The 17,885-nt window shown below is 39.4% G+C and overlaps 1 protein-coding gene across 3 annotated transcripts; it reads right to left on the bottom strand.

Annotated features, from left to right (window-relative positions):
- Nucleotides 1-391: 391 nt before the first annotated feature.
- Nucleotides 392-16,248, bottom strand: LOC145462900 (uncharacterized). Of its 3 annotated transcripts, XM_081446560.1 has the most exons (8): nt 15,315-16,248; nt 9,665-9,902; nt 7,061-7,246; nt 5,696-6,049; nt 4,666-5,121; nt 3,685-3,888; nt 2,886-3,023; nt 392-2,295 (listed from the first exon to the last, which is right to left on the bottom strand). In XM_081446560.1, exons 1-8 carry the CDS (start codon nt 15,357-15,359, stop codon nt 2,276-2,278), a joined length of 1,641 nt encoding a protein of 546 aa, XP_081302686.1. In that variant the 5' UTR covers nt 15,360-16,248; the 3' UTR covers nt 392-2,275. The 3 variants fall into 3 exon arrangements, with proteins under 3 accessions (XP_081302686.1, XP_081302687.1, XP_081302690.1); XM_081446561.1 differs by lacking the exon at nt 3,685-3,888; XM_081446564.1 differs by lacking the exon at nt 3,685-3,888 and having other exon boundaries at nt 4,687-5,121.
- Between the last annotated feature and the right edge of the window lie 1,637 nt (nt 16,249-17,885).

The raw sequence follows: 17,885 nt of genomic DNA, 5'->3' as shown, positions 1-17,885 counted from the left end.
CTACACTACTCTACTCTACTCTACTCTACTCTACTCTACTCAACTCTAATCTACTCTACTCTACTCTACACTACTCTACTCTACTCTACGCTACGCTACTCTATTCCACTCTACTCTACTTTACTCTACTCTACTCTACACTACACTACGCTACTCTACTCTACTCTACTCTATTGTACTCTACTCTACTCTACGCTACGCTACACTACTCTACGCTACTCTACTCTACTCTACTCTACTCTGCTCTACGTTACGCTACTCTACTCTACACTACTCTACGCTACGCTACGGTACTCTACCCTACACTACTCTACTCTACTCTACTCTACTCTACTCTACTCTACTCTACTCTACTCTACTCTGCTCTACACTACACTACACTACACTACACTACACTACACTACACTACACTACACTACACTACACTACACTACACTACACTACACTACACTACACTACACTACACTACACTACACTACACTACACTACTCTACTCTACTCTGCACTGCTCTGCTTTGCTCTAATCTACTCTACTCTACTCTCACTCATACTTTACTCTGCTCTACTCTACTCTACACTACTCTACTCTGCTCTGCTCTGCTCTGCTCTGCTCTACTCTACACTACTCTACTCTACTCTACACTACTCTACTCTACTCTACTCTACACTACTCTACTCTACTCTGCTCTGCCCTGCCCTGCTCTGCTCTGCTCTGCCCTGCTCTGCTCTGCTCTGCTCTGCTCTGCTCTGCTCTGCTCTGCTCTGCTCTGCTCTACTCTACACTACGTTACCCTACTGGAATCGACTCGACTGGACCCGACTGGACGCGACTCAACTGCACTGCACTGCACTGCACTGCACTGCACTGGACTGGACTGGACTGGACTCTACTCTACTCTACGCTACGCTACCCTACCCAACATTGCCCTACCCCACCCTACAACACGCTATTTTACCCTACCCTACCAAAAATTGCCTTGCAACGTACCTCAGTTCAATCTATACTCCTAATAGCTCCCGACCAAACTACAACGCGCAAGAATTTTACCACTTATTACGAAACTTGATTTATTGTCTGTTGTTTATTTATTTGTTTATACACAGGACATATTTATAATATGGTTCCAAGTGTTTATCTAACATTATTTGGCATGCTTGTTTATTTGTTTTTGCAGCAGGTTTGAGTTTGTATTAGCATTTAGCCATAATGAAAACTAGGCAGTTTTCATTGGTATAGGTAATCGTAGGAATGCGCTAGCAATTAAGGATTTGCACTACGAGTAATATTTGAAAATTCTCTCGCAGTGGCACGAACATTTAGGCAAGAGTTATCTCAAAAAACTTTTCAAATATCACGAGTATTGTAAATCCTTAATTGCTTGAGCCTTCGTAGGATTATAACATTTATTATATTACTGAGAAAATTACGAACGCACTCGCGTTTATTTGCACTGATGTACAAATTAAAAATTCACGATAAATTGGCCAGCCGTCAGCCAATTACAATGAAGTAATTTTGGCAGTCATATAATTATGTTAGATAAATATTATTCCCTGATTTATTTAAGAAATATATAGTATGAATGTTTTAGTTAGTTATGTAACAAGAAAATTATTTTGTGCTGAGTTTGGCTGCACAGTCTTTTTTTAATACTAGTAACGAAGAATCACACCACACTTGCTGACTCATTCTTTGTGGTTCTTCCCCGCCGGAACATCTGGCTCCATTTAACGACGTAATGCTAATAAGTATTTTAGTTTTGCGTATTCCAGTTTGCGTTGTTGAAAACTGTGCTATACTTAAGGTTGATGGCCATTATTGACTTGCCTTCTTCTAGTTTTGCAGTCGCTTTTTCAATTAGGGAAAGTACCATTACAAAATTCCAACAGCTCATCTTGATTAAGCACCCCGCCAGAAGTGAAACACTTTTCTCGTCTTCTTTTGAAAAATATATTATTTGTGTGTCTGTGCTGTTCAGCATTTCATGTTTTTCAGAATATTGAACAAGTTTAACAACAACAGAGTTTAAATCTGCACGAATTTTAAGTCTTTCTTCAAAGACTATTCATTTCTTGTAGGCATGTAGTATTTTATTGTTTCCATGGTTCCTAACGGAATTACTGTGAAAACAGTGATGGTTTGGTTCAGAAATTGTAATCGAAGTCGAGGTTGCTAGAATACCTCTTTATCGAGTAAACGAAACTTGACATGATGTTGCTACTATCGGCATCTGTGTCTGGGGTGGCCTCTTTCTTATCTTGTGAGCGATCAGAGTCAAATAACTGTTTCCAGACCTTAAAAATAAACACAATAAGTGACAATGAGTAATGGGACAGGTTATGATGCGTTGGTACTGCTTCTGTATATTAGCGTAACTAGAAAAGCCTATTCTCTTTATGAGACGTGCCTGCAAGGAATCATGGTAGTTGTGTTGAATACAACTCCCATGATTCCCCGCAGGGGCATCTTATAGAGGGAACTGGCGTTTGTTTGTGGCTTGTCGGTGTTCTGTGAATCGCTCGCGAAGTGCAGGTTTAGTTTCCCCCACGTATCATTTTCTTTTTTACTTTTTTTTTTATTCCATCATGTAGGTCATGTTGGTAGATTTGAGGGTCATATATGATGTTTGATTTTCCGCATCTCCCCCTTGTCGTTAAAGGAGGTTACCCCCAGCATTAAGTTCGCCGGAACCCATTTAGACACCTGGGTGGAGGGAAGCACTGTGAGAGTAAAGTGTCCTGCCCAAAAACAACACGAAATCCCCGGCCAGGGCTCGAACCCGGACCGCTCGATCCGGAGACGAGCGCACTAACCACGAGGCCACTACGCCTATCGCAACTATTCTTGCTGGTGCATAACTTATTAGAGAGCATTCTTCACTTACCTATAGGTCCGATGGGTAGTTCCCCATTCAGATCCTCTGTGCTCTGAATTTTTGGTATCTCTGCCTCGGTTTCGTGTTTTTGTTCGCTTTTCCACGTATGCTCTTGGACTTTGGACACGGGCACTGCTCTGCCAGGGCCTGGAGAAAATGACATCAGAGTAAGGTTATGATTTAACAGAGAGTTTACTTTTGTGGTTGGATTTCATTATTAGCACGATTGCGTGAGGCACGTTTGACATGATTTGGTCATAGAATATGATCGTATGAAGTATCATCTTTCGTAATCAGGAGCTAAAAATCGCCGATAGATTCTTCTGAAAATGGAACGTGTTTCCAGGTCTAAATAAGCACAGAATAGGTTTCCCAACAGTGAAACATTTACCCGTTATACATTAACTCGGCTATCTATAACAGTTATATCTAGCATGCTATTTGATTGAAATTTTAACTTGTTATAAGTTAATGTCAGGGAACTAAGTGATAACATGATGTGAAAGTATGCATGTACGGAAATCATTAACGGGGCTGCAGGAAAAGATGAAATCAGTTCATTTTGCAACTCAATTTGCAAAGTTCTTTGCTATTACCAAGGTCTAAGGTCAGTAAGAGAAGAAGAGAACCGTAACAGAACGTAAAACAGGTTGCAAGTGCATTTTTTCGAGAATAAAAAGTTCGTTTGAAAAGTTCGTAAGTCCTGTTTGTAGTAGCTTTGGATTGGAAATCAGTATCAGATGCTATCTCGTGATGAATGGATCACGTCACGTGCCGTGCTTGTGCATGGTCATTTGTTTACACTTACATCTGACCGGAGACCTATCCCGTAGACAGAAGGAATGACCGCTGCCTTTAAAACCGCTGTCAACACTGGAAGTGACACTCAACTCACTAAGGTTACGCTTTACATCGGAGATATCGGAAAGGCCTGGGACGTGCAGGTGCGAGAGATAGCTCAAGGGAGAGAGGAGCTGGGGCTTATTCCCACAGCGGAACACGTTGTGTTGAGCTGGAGAACGGGAAATAGAAAAGACGAGAGCAGAAGGACAGTTAGAATGAGTAGGAGAAGCGAGAGTTGGAAAGGGCGAAGTGCATACTAGTGATCATAGTGTAATAACCACGAAAAATTTGCAGAGAACAACAGAATTGTCATATAAATCAAGAAAAAAATCAACAGCAAACCATATTAAGAGCTTTAACTTGCAAAATAGAGAAGAAATGGAGATAAGAATTTAAAATTTTCAAATACCACATCTTTTTTTACTGTCCAACCTATCACGTAGCACCAGTAATTCATATCTGTACCTAACTACCTTATCAGCTTTATTTGCTACTAATTAACCCTTCAAATCCCGATATCAAAATACAGATTCTCATTAATTACTGGGTGCCATAGCACTATTTCGGAGAATTCGGTTATCGGTGAAGAAAGTTTTGCCGGAATGATCGAATTGAGACTATAACAAATTTAATTTGAGGCTTTAGAGGTTAACTAGAGTTACACTATCTCATAATAGATTTGTGATAGATTAGAAAGAGATTAGCACGAAGGCACAATGTCGTTCCCAGGGTCTCTTATCTTCTCTCGCTCCAGGGGGCGGAAAGAAGAAAGACCCCGGGAACAAGGTTGACCAAGGTATGGCAAGTTACGGAAAGTCCGAGCTTGACTTGTTCACTTCTATGTAAGCAGAAGCTAAGAGGAGTGAATCAAATTTAGAATTATTTTTCTTCGGTGCATCACATTCTATCCTTACGCAATATACACGTCACTAAAGCATGCACTCACAATTGGACGCCCTCCACACACCCATTTTCCTTTGTCGATTGTGGTTGTTGCCATGGTATCCACTATCGCTTGAGCTTCCGCTGACCTGACTCGGATTTCTCGGCGCCACTTCGTAAATGTCCGGCGTGAGGAAATGGTAATTGTTTTCAAAGCCAAAAACATTGTCGTTTCGGTTGTTATTGTGTTCGTTTTGACAGTGATTTTCCATATGATCTTCCAAGTGTTCATCGGGATCAGCCAGCTCGGCCGTGTCCTCGTGTTCCAGCGGACTGGATACGAGTTCCACGGGCGAATCACGCGGAGAAATAATTTCATTGTCTATCGTTAATTTGTCTTTTATTTCCTGGTTGAGCAGGCTGGGACCCGCTGTTATGATGTCAGCGTAGTCGATGCACAAGCCCCCTTCAATGCGAGGAATCCCATCCAGTGATGACCAAGGAGGGAGAGAATGTCCAGCTAAGTGGAGGACAAAGAGGTAATATTCAACGTGGTACGGTCTTGAGCAACTTTCCAGTGACTTTGGAAAGTAGTCCTTTTCTGATTTGGTTTTGCTTTTGGCTTGTTTCAGACTTGCCAACCAAACAGGTCCAAAAACAAACCAATATTGTTTCTGGCAACATCCAACAGTGGCGGATCTAGGAGAGAGGCCCGGGGGTCCCGGATCCCCCTCTTATTTTGGGTTAAAAAAATCGGATAAGGAAGAAAAGCCGGCAGGGCAAGCAAAAAGGTCAAGGTCGGGATCCGCCACTGACTAAATAGCTGTAGCTGTACCTGAGCTGTTGTAATAAATAGCGTTTATGTTTTCTTTTTAAGGGAGGGGAGAGTTGGGGGCCTTGAGTCCTCAGTGATTTCTTTACTACACTACCACACTAGCCTCTTCAAGCCGTTCAGTTGCTTCTCAACTAACCGAGCGCCTGAAAGAGGCTATCAACACACGAGTATTTTCGGCCAGTTAATTTTTGTTGCAGCGTTTAGTCATGAAACTTATAGAATGGAAGCTGTTCTAGGCACTATACGTAGCTAAACATACCTTCTTCTGGTCCTGTTTGGCTAAGAATTCTTAACTCCCTAAGCTCATTGCAACCTTTATCACCGTCATCAAATCGGATGTCAAAGAAACCTCGTCGAACTGCGACAACCGTCCCAGGGTAGTAAGTGTCCAAGCGATTGTACCACTTAGCTAACACCCTCGTTCCAATTTCTACCTCTACGACGTGAGGTATGGCGTCCGCTGCTACGCATTCCGGGTTCTCTTTCTTGTGTTTTATGTTCTTGCCATTATCAAGCAGCACGTGAATTTCGTCGTCCATTGCTGTCACGATACCGCGGAGGAAGCACCCTTTCTCTGCTCTTGCCCAGACTCGCGAACCCACTTTTACACATGCTGAAATGTCAGGGAAATTATTAACTGAAAGATTATTTGCCCCCCTCAAAAAAACTCAAAGAAGAAATCAAAAACAAGAGAGCTACTGAATAGTCGCACTGAGGGAAAACATTTCACCCGGGCGCTCACTCTTTTCTTCCTCAGTCTCTGCGACCGGGAAATATGTTTTCCCGCCAAATTACCTGGCGCGGCTGCGGCTGTTATTCTCTCTGTTGTTGTGATTTGCAGCATGTTTGCAAAATCCTCACATACTGATTGTTTTTTCTTCATTTTCTAGGTTAAAGTGGACTTGGCAAGACAAATTTTCAACGCATGGAGCTCAGGTGAGGTCAGAACGTTTAGCACCCTGCAGCTAAAACCTCATATAAACCTTTTACTTTAGCATGCGGTCTAATTTTCCTAATCCTAACGAAGCCACGGAATAACAGGTGTTAATGACATCCGCAAGTAAACATTAACGATTCCAGATTTCTCACATACAGCCAAATTCAGGTGCTAAACCTTTAACAGAAGTGTAACCCTTTAAGCGGCTGGGTTGAACAAAGTCCTCGCCTTATTTTAAACATTGACCCTTTTTTCACTTGTAGCGTCCACGAAAGCTTACATTTTGTTACCTTTAATAATTCAGAAGGACTAATTATACGTGCTTTTTGAAAGAATTTTACTTCGGTTAGCAGTTGTCTCGTCTAAGTCTTATAAACATCAAGTCTTACATACTGAGTTTAAAACCTGATAATTTATAACCTTGTAAAATGTCACTTTTGTTTTGTTTTATAAGTGCTGTGTTCGGGTTTGTTCACTCAATTTGTAACAAATTCTTTAATTGTGTTTTTTGGTCAAGGTTTGCTCGTTAGATCCGAGCTCATACACGTACAAGGGTTTGCATGTAACTTAGGTTTAAGTCGCGAAAAAGGTAAGAAAAATGAGAACATTTTAAAAAAACCTTGAGAATCATAAAGGCGTATCAGGACTTCATTTCCTACAGCAGAAGAGAAATCCGACTCCACTAACCTATGCATCGTTTCCTTGTTAACTTGAAGCTTGAGTCTTCTTTGAAAAAGTACGAGTTCTCATACTTCTGCAGGCGTAGCTTCTCTCCAAGACGACGAATAAAATGCGCTGGATTTAACAGTGATTCGAAAGCAAAGTATCCATCGTACCACATGTCTTGCAAGGGAAGAAACGTGCTTTCTTTTCCTGAAACGAAATTAGAGACAAATGTACGAGTGCTTTTATTGTGTATCATGCTAATGATTGCGTAAGAATATTTCCATCGAAAGTAGATAAACACAGTCGGTGGAGAGGAACACTCTAGAAGAATTAGCGTTCTACAGTGAAACCCCGTTAATCCGTTCACCAACGGGTCACAAACATCTGGCCGTTTTAACGGGGCTCATTAAACAAGGACATGGTTGACTGAGCTTTTATTCAGGCCAGGATAAAGTGGCCGTTTTAAAGGAGTGGCCGTAAGGTGGGTTCTCCTTTAATTGCTCAATGGTAACGTTGTATGCATTAAACATGTGAGAATAGGACTACATCTAACATGCAATTTGGAAAAAAATGAGTGAAAAAATTCCGAGGACTGCAAAAATTGGACGAGGCGGCTAGCTGAGTCCAGTTTGGCGGTCAAACTATGATTTTCAATTCAACTATTTCCAGATTGGCCAAGGAGGTGTTTGTATCACCCGTTAATTATATTTCGCACGTAATTTGGCCCAAATTACTTGTTATTTTGGAAACTATCCAAATTAAGAATTCATGGACAAAATAAATATGTAATCGAGCGCACTTGAATGGGTTTTTGGGGTGATGATGATGATAATAAAAACATAGGATGAATTTTTAGAACTCGTACGTTATGCTTTCAATTGTCACATTTTACACCCCACATCTCATCTATCGATAGTCAACAGGCAGAGAAGAGTGAATGATCTGGAAAGTTGATAGCATTAAAATTCGAAAAGTCGTATTTTCATTTTGTCATCTTATGCTGTCACGAGGCTTTGACGTGCTTCACAAGTATACCAGAAAACAGCAAGTTGCCGTTGTCATGCAAATAAAGAGACTTTTGTAAGGAAATAAAAATCACTGGCGTCGATTTACAGTCCGAAAGAAGGAGTTGCTTTTCTAAATGTGTTTTGAGACGATTCAGTATTCCCCGTAATGTTTCCATATTCATGTGAGCGCTCCAGTTAATAGTGGCCCTTTGCACGAGTGCTAGCAGCAACATATGGAAGCGTAAAAATAACTTCAAGCATAATACAGCGAATAACAAGTCTTGCAATCGGACTTAAAGAAAGGGGCTTCTGTAATGAGCCGTAATATTATTGTTGAAGAACTCCGTCTTACTATTTTCAGTCACAGGGGAAGTGGAAATAGACTTACTGCACTTGAAAATTCGATGATAATAAATTAAAAGTAGGAGAATTTTAACGAAAGGTACCTCCATTTCGACATAACTGATAGTGATCTCTGATCACAAACAGTCAGCCAGGGTTAGAAAAGGGGAAGGCTTATCAGAGAGGCTAATTTTAGAAAGAAGAAAAAGGTATGGGTGAGGGTTTTAGAAAGACGGTTTTAGAAGATAGGGGCTCGGGGGCTGGTCACACAGCTATTAGGGCGCCAAAAAATCAACACACTGAAAACAAGCAAAGTTTGAATGATGCTACAGTGCTTGCATTGCCTTTCCAGGGCTCCCTTCAAATGTCTACTGTGGATCCAGCCTCTTTCTTTGTAGTGAGGATAAATTAAATTCTATCAATTTTATATCTCAAGGACGGTTTCGAAAGAAGTAAACCTTCAGAATCACTTTCTTATATCTAAATCGAGCAATGCCAATAGAGGCCCCATTTAAAATTCACAATATAGCATTTAAAAAAGCAATATTTCTTTTGTGCATTTTGTTTGATAGTTTGCTTCGCAAATAAATCATCGGCATCGGCTGGTACTTAAAGCGTTCTTAATTCATTAGCATGTACCGGCTCCCCAATATCCTCCAGGTCTGGTTTCTTGTCATTGGAATCGGGAATATCCAGCTAAAACAACTCAAACTTTGCTGTGACAAGTTGTGATTCAAAACTAACATTTTTGACAAACGGCTAAAATTTTTGAACTGTCAGCACGACACTAATGGCACATTTATTTTCCTCACAGCTGCCATTTGCATGAACAGGGATGCCCTTTTATGCCACTACAAACGGCGCAGGCTATTGACTTGGATGATTGATTTAGGAAAGGAGTCCAGTTCTTATGTCAGGCTGGTGAAGGAGAATTTATAAAAAGAGAAAGAAGGTCTACGGCATTTTTATAAATCCAAGATTTTGAGCAAAGCTTAGCGCGTTGCACAGTATGATATCCCCATTTTAAGTACAGCATCCTTACAATTTTGTTCTGTATTTACCTTGGCAGCAAATATTTGGACTTGTTAAGTTGCTGCCCATTAGTCAGAAATTTAATCTGAATAAAAAGTACTTTTTAGTTCTAGCCAACGTTAGCAGCCTTAAGCGAGAGAACTAGCGTTGAGGACTTAAGTTAAAAATATGAGCATGTTGCGGTGATGAAAATGCAGTTTTTACATGGCAAACAACAACACACACTCGTGCTTTGAACACTTACTGTAGTCTTCTGAATCGTCGAAGGGCTCCAAAATAAGGTAGTTATTTCTCACTCGCAAGTAATGCCGTCTTTTAAGGAGACTTTCAAATGAAATTCCATCGATGCCCTCTGCTAGGCCTTTAACAATGTTGTAGCGATCCTTGCCTTTTTGCACCGACTTCTTTCTTTCCCTTTCTTTTGCTATTTTCGATTGCTTTCTGGTCGGTGAACAGGGAGGTAGCGTACACGAAAACATCACCTGAAGGCCACAAGAAGAACAAAGAGGAAAACAGTCTATTTAAACATACACAAACATTTTACTGCAGGATGTTTGTTCCGAGCACTTGTCACTCAACTGTCTGAAGTACGCTGCTGTTAAAATTTAATCGCTTTTAGAGGACGATTAATCCCGAACAAAGTACAAAAATTTACATAGCAAACCAGCACCAACAATCTTACACTCTTCATGCGATCCATTCTTCCGAGAAGTAGAGAAAAAACCCTACAATCTTAAATTCTCTCAGAACTTCCCTTCACTGCGGCAAAAATTGGCTGATGAACTAAACCACTCGGAAGGAAAGTCGGGTGGCAAAACCACATAATTTCCAAGTATTAAAATACCTGCTCAGTCACAACTGCCTTTTAGCAGGTACTTTGTACGTGTTTGTCATTTCTTTTCACTCTTGGCAATTATTTTACGTCTGGGCATGAGATAATGGACCTGTTTACTTTTCATGACACTTCTTGTGGCAAAGCTGACGTTAGTTGGCGACGCAGAAAACTCTTGCGAGTACCATTTAACTTATTACCCGTCTTTCAACTGCACATAAACTTGATAGAAAACAAGAAACTCCTCACAGCAGATTGGAACAGAGCGCAAAATCTGGGTAGAGTAGTGCCTTACTTGAAATATGATTTACTGAGAAAGAATGTCTTTACCTAGCCGTTCAAGGACAAGAGAATACCCTGAGGAAAATTCTCTAAGGCTTAAGCAATCAAAGGTTTTGCAGAGATGAAACCGCAAAAATGAGCGGATCCTTTGTTAGATTTCTAAATTCGAGAAGACGGGTTTTAATATATAAGATACCAAAGAACGCATCATTAAATGGTATTGAACCAATCGGATTTGTTGGCGTTATCAGCACCAGCCGAAGAGAAGTTTTGTAAACAAGTCAGTCCTAGCACAAACACGAAATTGGTTGTTGGAACCACCTTGACTTAACTTGGAAGAAAAATGTTAGTAGATCGTATTGTACAAGTAAAGTTATTTCATGATTTTTTTCTCTATTTTCCCATTCGTTTCTAAGCAATATCCTGATGAATGATTAAACGGGACGGTTTCTATCTGTGGCGAAAGATATGATGAATTATCTACATGGATCAGTCCTGATATCAAAAGGTTTGCTAGTCTGCATTGCGGATTTTACTGTTGTGAAATAAATTTCGAATACCGAGTAGGCTTAATGTGAAAAATAATGACTTAGAAAAATACCATGCTGTGAGCAGGTATAATTCCTGCTCACCGTACAGATATTATTATCCAAAAGTGGGATAAACAAGCAGCGGTTTTCTCGGCCACATATCGGGACAGCGAGGAAATCTCTGCAGGGGAAAACAAAATTAAAATTATACTGCAGTTTAGAGTTGCCTTTTCTGCTAGGAGTGTTTCGTTGAGTAATTTACTCGATAGATTCTAAACCATAGATTCTCGCCAAGTCGATAATTCTTGGTGACTGCAATGACGCTTTTTTCCATGGGTGTATCAGGTTGGCAAAAGAATATCAAAGAATGCGTCACTCATGTCATTATACTACAGTTTAGAGCTGCTTTTTCCGCTAGGGGTGTTTCGTTGGCTTATTTACTCACATAGATTCTCGCCAAGTCGATAACCCTTTGGCAATTACAATGACGCTTTTTTCCACAAGCGTATCAGGTTGGTAAAAGAATATCAAAGAATGTATGTCATTCCATGTCATAATGATTCTAAAGCTGTTGCAAAGACACATGACATGCTTCAGTCGAACGCACAGATGCTCGCCAAGTCAATAAGTCTTTGTTGATTGCAATGAGGCATTTTTCTAAAAGCGTATCAGGTTGACAAAAGAATATCAAAGAATCCATCACTCCATGTCTTATTGATTCTAAAGCAGTTGCAAAAACACAGGATATGCTTCAGTCGAACGCAGTTAAAAAAAACTGCCTTCATTCTAATGACACACTAAATTGAAGGGAGGAGGGATATAAGGTATTCCCGTCAACCCGTTGTTGGTTCTTTTAAAAGACTCTCATGTTCCCAACAATGCGGGTAATTTTAGTTTCTCGTTTTCCCAGTTCAGAACTGTTTTTTCTGCGTAAACCGTACTTTCTAGACTCGAAATGTGACTGTTTTCTTATTTGCGAAACGTGATCTGCTAAGTAGCTACGTTTTTCTGAAATTATTGACCGGGAAAAAAATTAGGTTTCTAAGTTGACATGAAATGTGATTTTGTAGTCACCAAACGTGAAAGATAAAGGACTCAACTTTACATGACTATTTTACTCAGTATTCTCCCTAAATTAAAACGGGATCTAGCTCCACACTCCCCTCTTGGTTGGGCTTTTAGAAGGTTGTTATAATTTTGCCCTTGAAAAAAACTGGAGGTGTTCTACGAGAATCACCTGACAAATCATATACATAAACGTGAGCCGGGCTGTAACTCTACTTAACGCCGCTTTTTAAGTGCACAATCTTTGCTGGTTATCGAAACAAATTTCCGGGTATCGGAAGACTTTAAAATTTACCGATCGGAAAGCGAGAACAAATATATAGTACCTTGAAGAAACTGGAAAGATGGCAAATAATTAAAAAAAAAAAGTCTTGTCGCCTTTGTTATCTGCAAGGTAGTGCTCAAAATTTGTGATTACAGTTTCACCCTCCGTTATGTTTGACTGTCGTTGTTAAATAACATTTTTCACACTTTGGTCGTGTTACGTTACTTTTAGTGCTACCAACCCACTAAACCTACATTAGTTTTGGTTGATTACTTTAGGTTGAAGTGCTCCAGTTGGAAACCTTACTAGCCCTTTCCAGTATACAATGTGGTTCCTATGCAGAACAAAACTTTCAACTGTTTCTACCAAGCTGGGCTCCACCGTACAAAACGTTAATCGAACCAACGAATCAGCGACTAACTACTTCTGGTTCACGCGGCAAGTTTGGACTGGAGAGCACGAAAGAAGCGTAAGATTTGCTCGAGGCATTACCTCGAGCGACTAGTTAGTACACTTCTTCCGTGATCTTCAAACTTGTCGCGTGCCGGGGCCATGCATAACTTGATTGCCATTGTGCGCGCTGAAACAAAAATCAATTGTTATTTTCCCCGTAAATATGCCCCAATGTCTGGTGGATTTTAATTTCGTTATTTTCACGGGTCGTTTCTTCTGTAAAGTTCAGGTAGACTAACCCAACTTGCCATGAATCATAACATGGTACCAGAAGTGACAACAGCCGATAATGAAACTTTGTGTTTTGTTTAGTTTTGTCACGTCGTGACTTCTGGAATAGGGCGACAATTTTATTTACCTGAAAAACTTTACATCCCACTGAAGCTGGATTATATGATTTGGGCATATTCTAAGCCCCACGCTGTAAAATAAAGAGCATTAGCTAATGATTCGTTCAGTTTGCGCCAGTTGACAAGTTTTTTCTACTCAAAGATCTGTTGAACATGATAATTGGTCAAATGTTTAGGGTCCTTCCGGGGTTTTGGATTATGTGATAATGCGGCTATAGGGAAGGTGTTATCGCAGGCACAGTGAGTATGTACCTCAAAAACAAGAATGGGTTATTTTTGTCGTTAATAGGGGCATGTTGTTCGTGGAGAAACCTGCCCGCAAACTTCAAATGTTTTTTTTCAAAAGAAACTCTGATTTTCAGTTACGGTTAGCGGCGTGGTTGTAATTTCTCTAAACTGAATTATTAACATAAATGTCAATATAGTTTTCTTTCTAAAGCCAATATTACAGCCATGCGTCTTTGTGTGCATGGAAAGTAGCAATAATAATCATAACAAGAAGAACGACTGATCAACTTTTGAACAAAACTGCGCGTTGCGGGATTAAAGTATCGAGCGGGTTTGTCAAGATAATCCGGAGTCGGTATCAGAGCATTGATTCTCGTCCTTCCCATTCCATTGGAAAATTCATTATGTAGTCTTCACAAACGGGATATCTTAAAGCTGTCAATCTTTCATTAAAGGACATGTTATTCTGTAGCACCTTTCTGCCGATGATTGGAAACGTTGTCAGGGCAACGTCACTTAGTGGTGACAATTCAGAATGTCTTGCGCTTAGGAAGAAGACATTGGAGGACTAAGTGCCTACGGCAAACGGCAAGAATTTTCGTTCCATTCTGCTAAGAATGCCAGGCATTTCATTTTTTTAATAAAAGCTTTTTCATTTTTATTTCATTTTGCAAGATTCTGTAAAGATAAAAAAGTGAATTTTAAATTATGCTTGATATTTTATCTCAATATCCTTAAATGCATTGTCGGCTTCACGGTTCCCTCGCAACGTTTAACTTTGTACACATCATTTCTCAACTGACGATTTCAAACTTTTATTGGTTTACATTCTACCGAATGAGATGATAGGTAAACAAATACGAAATTTTCGCAGGCATCAAAGTCAAAATTCCATTCATGTGATGCCAACCAAAAAAAGAAAGAAAGAAAGAAATCAAATCTGGCTATGAAACTTGCCTCTTTCCTTATAACTGTCTTGCATGAGTCATGTACACAATGATTTTAGACTTCATAAAAAACAGAAGAGAATACTGCTCCGTTGTCGGAAAATACCAGGAAACATTAAAACATTATCGAATGAAGAGATTTTCTTATTGGAAAATACTTCAGTTATCATCTATGGCTGTGAAGCACATCTTAAACAGCGATTTACATAATTCGTTCGTTAATGCCTGCCCGGGTTTAGCAGTTGACGGTAAATATTCCCCTTTGTTTCTTTCATGATCTCTTAAATACGGCCTAAAAACTGTAGAATTAGTTTATAATTTTGTTGGAAACATCAAAGAGTGGAAACTTTCCGCATCTCCGCAATACCTTACGTATTTGTCTAACAAATAATAGTGTTTGTTTTGAAGCCTTTATGAGAGACCGAAAACCATTCTTTAATTTATTTCCTGAAGTATCAGTTGAAATCGACGGGTCGCTTCAAATTAATTGCAGGACGTTTACTGAAAACATCGAAAATTGAAGACGAGGATTACAGAATTTCTTGTACACCTCTCTGTTGATTTAAGTATCTGTTACCATCTTTCAATATCTCACTTTAAGTAAGCGAGATCTCGAGACACGTGGTCATTTACAAATGTAACAAACACAAGCAAAACAAATTTCCGGTGCTGAATCCGATCAACTTTTCTATAGCCTCGCGAACCACGAAAATAATGGCACTGGCTACCATTCAAGTCCCTTACAGCCTTGTTTTTACGTCCAAGAGAGAAAAATATATAGCATCCCCGATGTCTACTGCCAGGCCCAAGCGTGTCCAGGTGTAAATATCAAACACAATTTAAACGTATCCGAATGTCCGCAGAATTTTTTTTTTTAAAAAATAAGTTCTTGTTTCGGTAAGTTAGGTGTGGGTAGCTGTAAATGCCTGTCAACAAACGTACCTTTTCGAGGGTTTCCCTTTTGTGTTTGTCTTTATGGTAATTCATGACAGGGTTGGAATCGAGTTGTAGTCAGAAAGAGGCGGCGGATCTTGTTTGACTTTCTAGCCCAAAATATTTCCACAAAGCTCTCTTGATCATGCTCGCTCGAACAGTTAAGACATCAGACATGTCTGTTTGCAACATGAATGACCGACAACGGAAATGTAGAGAGGAAGGATGACCGAAGGCCGACGGTCCTAAGACGAGTATGACGCGAGTGGATCTAATTAATTTCGTAATATCTGCCGTAATAAATATGAAATTATTCATTATCACGTAAAGAAAAACGCTTTGCATAAATCAAGACTTTCTCTCCTAGACCATGCAGTCACCTGCCGCTCTTTATTATGTTTCATCCCCGAAGAAAACAATTGTAAAAAACACTATTCATCAAGGACAGAGGGAATATTCGATTATTTCAATCAATTTCACCGCTTTTTTTTTTTTCACCACTCTCATCGCCTAATGCACATCAACCTTGTAAGTTGCTGGATGCCGAACTTCTCACAGTTTGCAGTAGCAAGGGACATATTAATCGCGTTTTCCATGTTGTTTGTCCGGAAAAGCAAATTTGCCAGGTCTTTTTTTCAAAGGATATAAACTGAAGTTTTCATTTTTGGCATTAGCGCTTTTTCTGTTCCGCGAGGAACACTTTTCTATATGAATAGAAAAACACCACTTTAATAACTTTGTTTGTTGATTTACCGGCTTTTTGTGACCATTTCTTAATAGTAGTATCCCCAAATTGAAACTAAAGGGAAAGAACAAAACCTGTTAGTGAATGTAATGTGATTGTTGATAAAATATGGACTTTCTCTCAGAGCAACCGACGGAAGTATTACAGAATTTTTGAGCCAAAATTTCTAATTCTTTAGCAGAAATCTGTTGTGTTTCATAAAACACAGTGGTGGAAATGTAGCTGTTACAGAGAATTCTCGATTAGCACAAGCCACTTTTAAAAGAAGTGGGCGCTTTGATGATTTTTCAGCAGTTCCATGCAGCTAGTTCTTCCGACACTGTTCCCAGTTGCTTAGTTATTTGGAGAGCACGCTGATATCTTATACAATCACCAAAAAATAATAAAATAACTAACAATATTCTTTTGCAAACAGCACGTAAATTGAAAAGAAAAAGTTACCATCGCTCGCTGTTGTCCAAAAAAATACCCCTAGCCTTAAAGTTTCAAGGCAAAGAAAAAATTCAAAATGATGACGCCCTTTTCTGATAGTAATCACCGCATTGAAAAGAATAAAAAACGTCAGAAAGCAAGCTGGTTATTTAATATAACGACGCTTTTGGCACTCATTAAGTCCGACCCGAAGGCGAGGTTTTTTTCTACTATTGAAAATGTCTTTTTTTATTCTTTACAAAAGAAGTGTAAACTATTTGTCAGGATAATGAAAGTAAATAATTAAAGCTGCTGGAATTAAATCAAGTTTTAATTTTGAATAACAAAGTAACATGTTGGCTACAATATCTAAAGAAGAATATAGCGTAATTCATTCAAAAACATTTTTTTCGTGAAATGTTATCGTTCCGTGTCAAGACGATTTTTTTTTGAAGTGGATTTTACTTTGGTGAAAGGATCGTGACAAGTTGGACAAAGCCAACAGCAAATGAAATATTAAACGTACATTAATTATACAACGAAAATCTGCGTGGTAACAGCATGGATAGACATTTGCTGAAACCTCGTAACTAATTGCTGAGTGAGAATAGAAAATTGTTTCCCTTGTCAACATAAATTTTGAACATTTTCTCTGCAAACAACACAAATTCTCTCAAAATTCTACCATCCATAAATATACATATATTTTTTAGCATGAGTAGCTTAAAACGTGGTGTTGCTTGCACTTTTATGTCAAGAAACTCAAAGTTAATTCCTGGCCCAAGGTTTCGTATTGGCCAGAGATGGAGACCGGGGGTAGAAGAAGGGGAGAGATGACTGTGCAGACAAGGTGGTCGTAAGGCAGGGTTCTACTGTGATTTGATGACGATTTGAGGTTACATTAAAATTGGTTGTGTGTGTGTTTTTTTTTTTCAAAGGAAAAGTTTCACAAGAGCTCTGGTCGATGAAACCATAAAAATGACATTAGCTGTAACTTTCAGAAATAAACCAAAACCAAAAAGTTTTGAAATGTTGATCGGGATCTTTGATGCGTAAGTCATCCTTACAAGCTGCTGTGCGCAAGCGCAATTTCGTCACTGATCAGTCCTACAACAAGTGGATCATATTTCCCATGGTCTGTACTCTTCCAGACCATAAAAATAACGTCGTAATATGTTCAAAACTATGACCTCATTACTATGGTCAATAGAAGTGTAGACCACAAAAAACCAGTTGCTTCACGCAATCCTAATATTGTGCTGTTACCTGACATGATACTTCATGTAGAGATCTCGGTTTAACCCTTTCATTCCCTTGTAAACTCGAAACATGAATTCTCTTGCTGAATGTCATACATTTCTCTTAATGGTGGTTGTGAAACGCGGTTGATTCGTCAATACACTATCTCCTTGTTAACAATTTTC

This window comes from Orbicella franksi, chromosome 12 (genome assembly GCF_964199315.1).
Source record: "Orbicella franksi chromosome 12, jaOrbFran1.1, whole genome shotgun sequence".
In the NCBI taxonomy this organism is placed as follows: domain Eukaryota; kingdom Metazoa; phylum Cnidaria; class Anthozoa; order Scleractinia; family Merulinidae; genus Orbicella; species Orbicella franksi.
The sequence above is the reverse complement of the archived record's forward strand: the minus strand, read 5'-3'. Positions and strand labels throughout refer to the sequence as shown.

Bases quoted from the DNA above. Each gene is read 5' to 3' on its own strand.
- LOC145462900 (XM_081446560.1), bottom strand. From the start codon at position 15,359: ATGAATTACCATAAAGACAAACACAAAAGGGAAACCCTCGAAAAG. The intron at 9,903-15,314 runs GTACGTTTGTTG...TGTGGCCTTCAG, and splicing joins AAAGGGAAACCCTCGAAAAG to GTGATGTTTTCGTGTACGCT. The intron at 7,247-9,664 runs GTAAGTGTTCAA...ATTTCGTTTCAG, and splicing joins CGACGATTCAGAAGACTACA to GAAAAGAAAGCACGTTTCTT.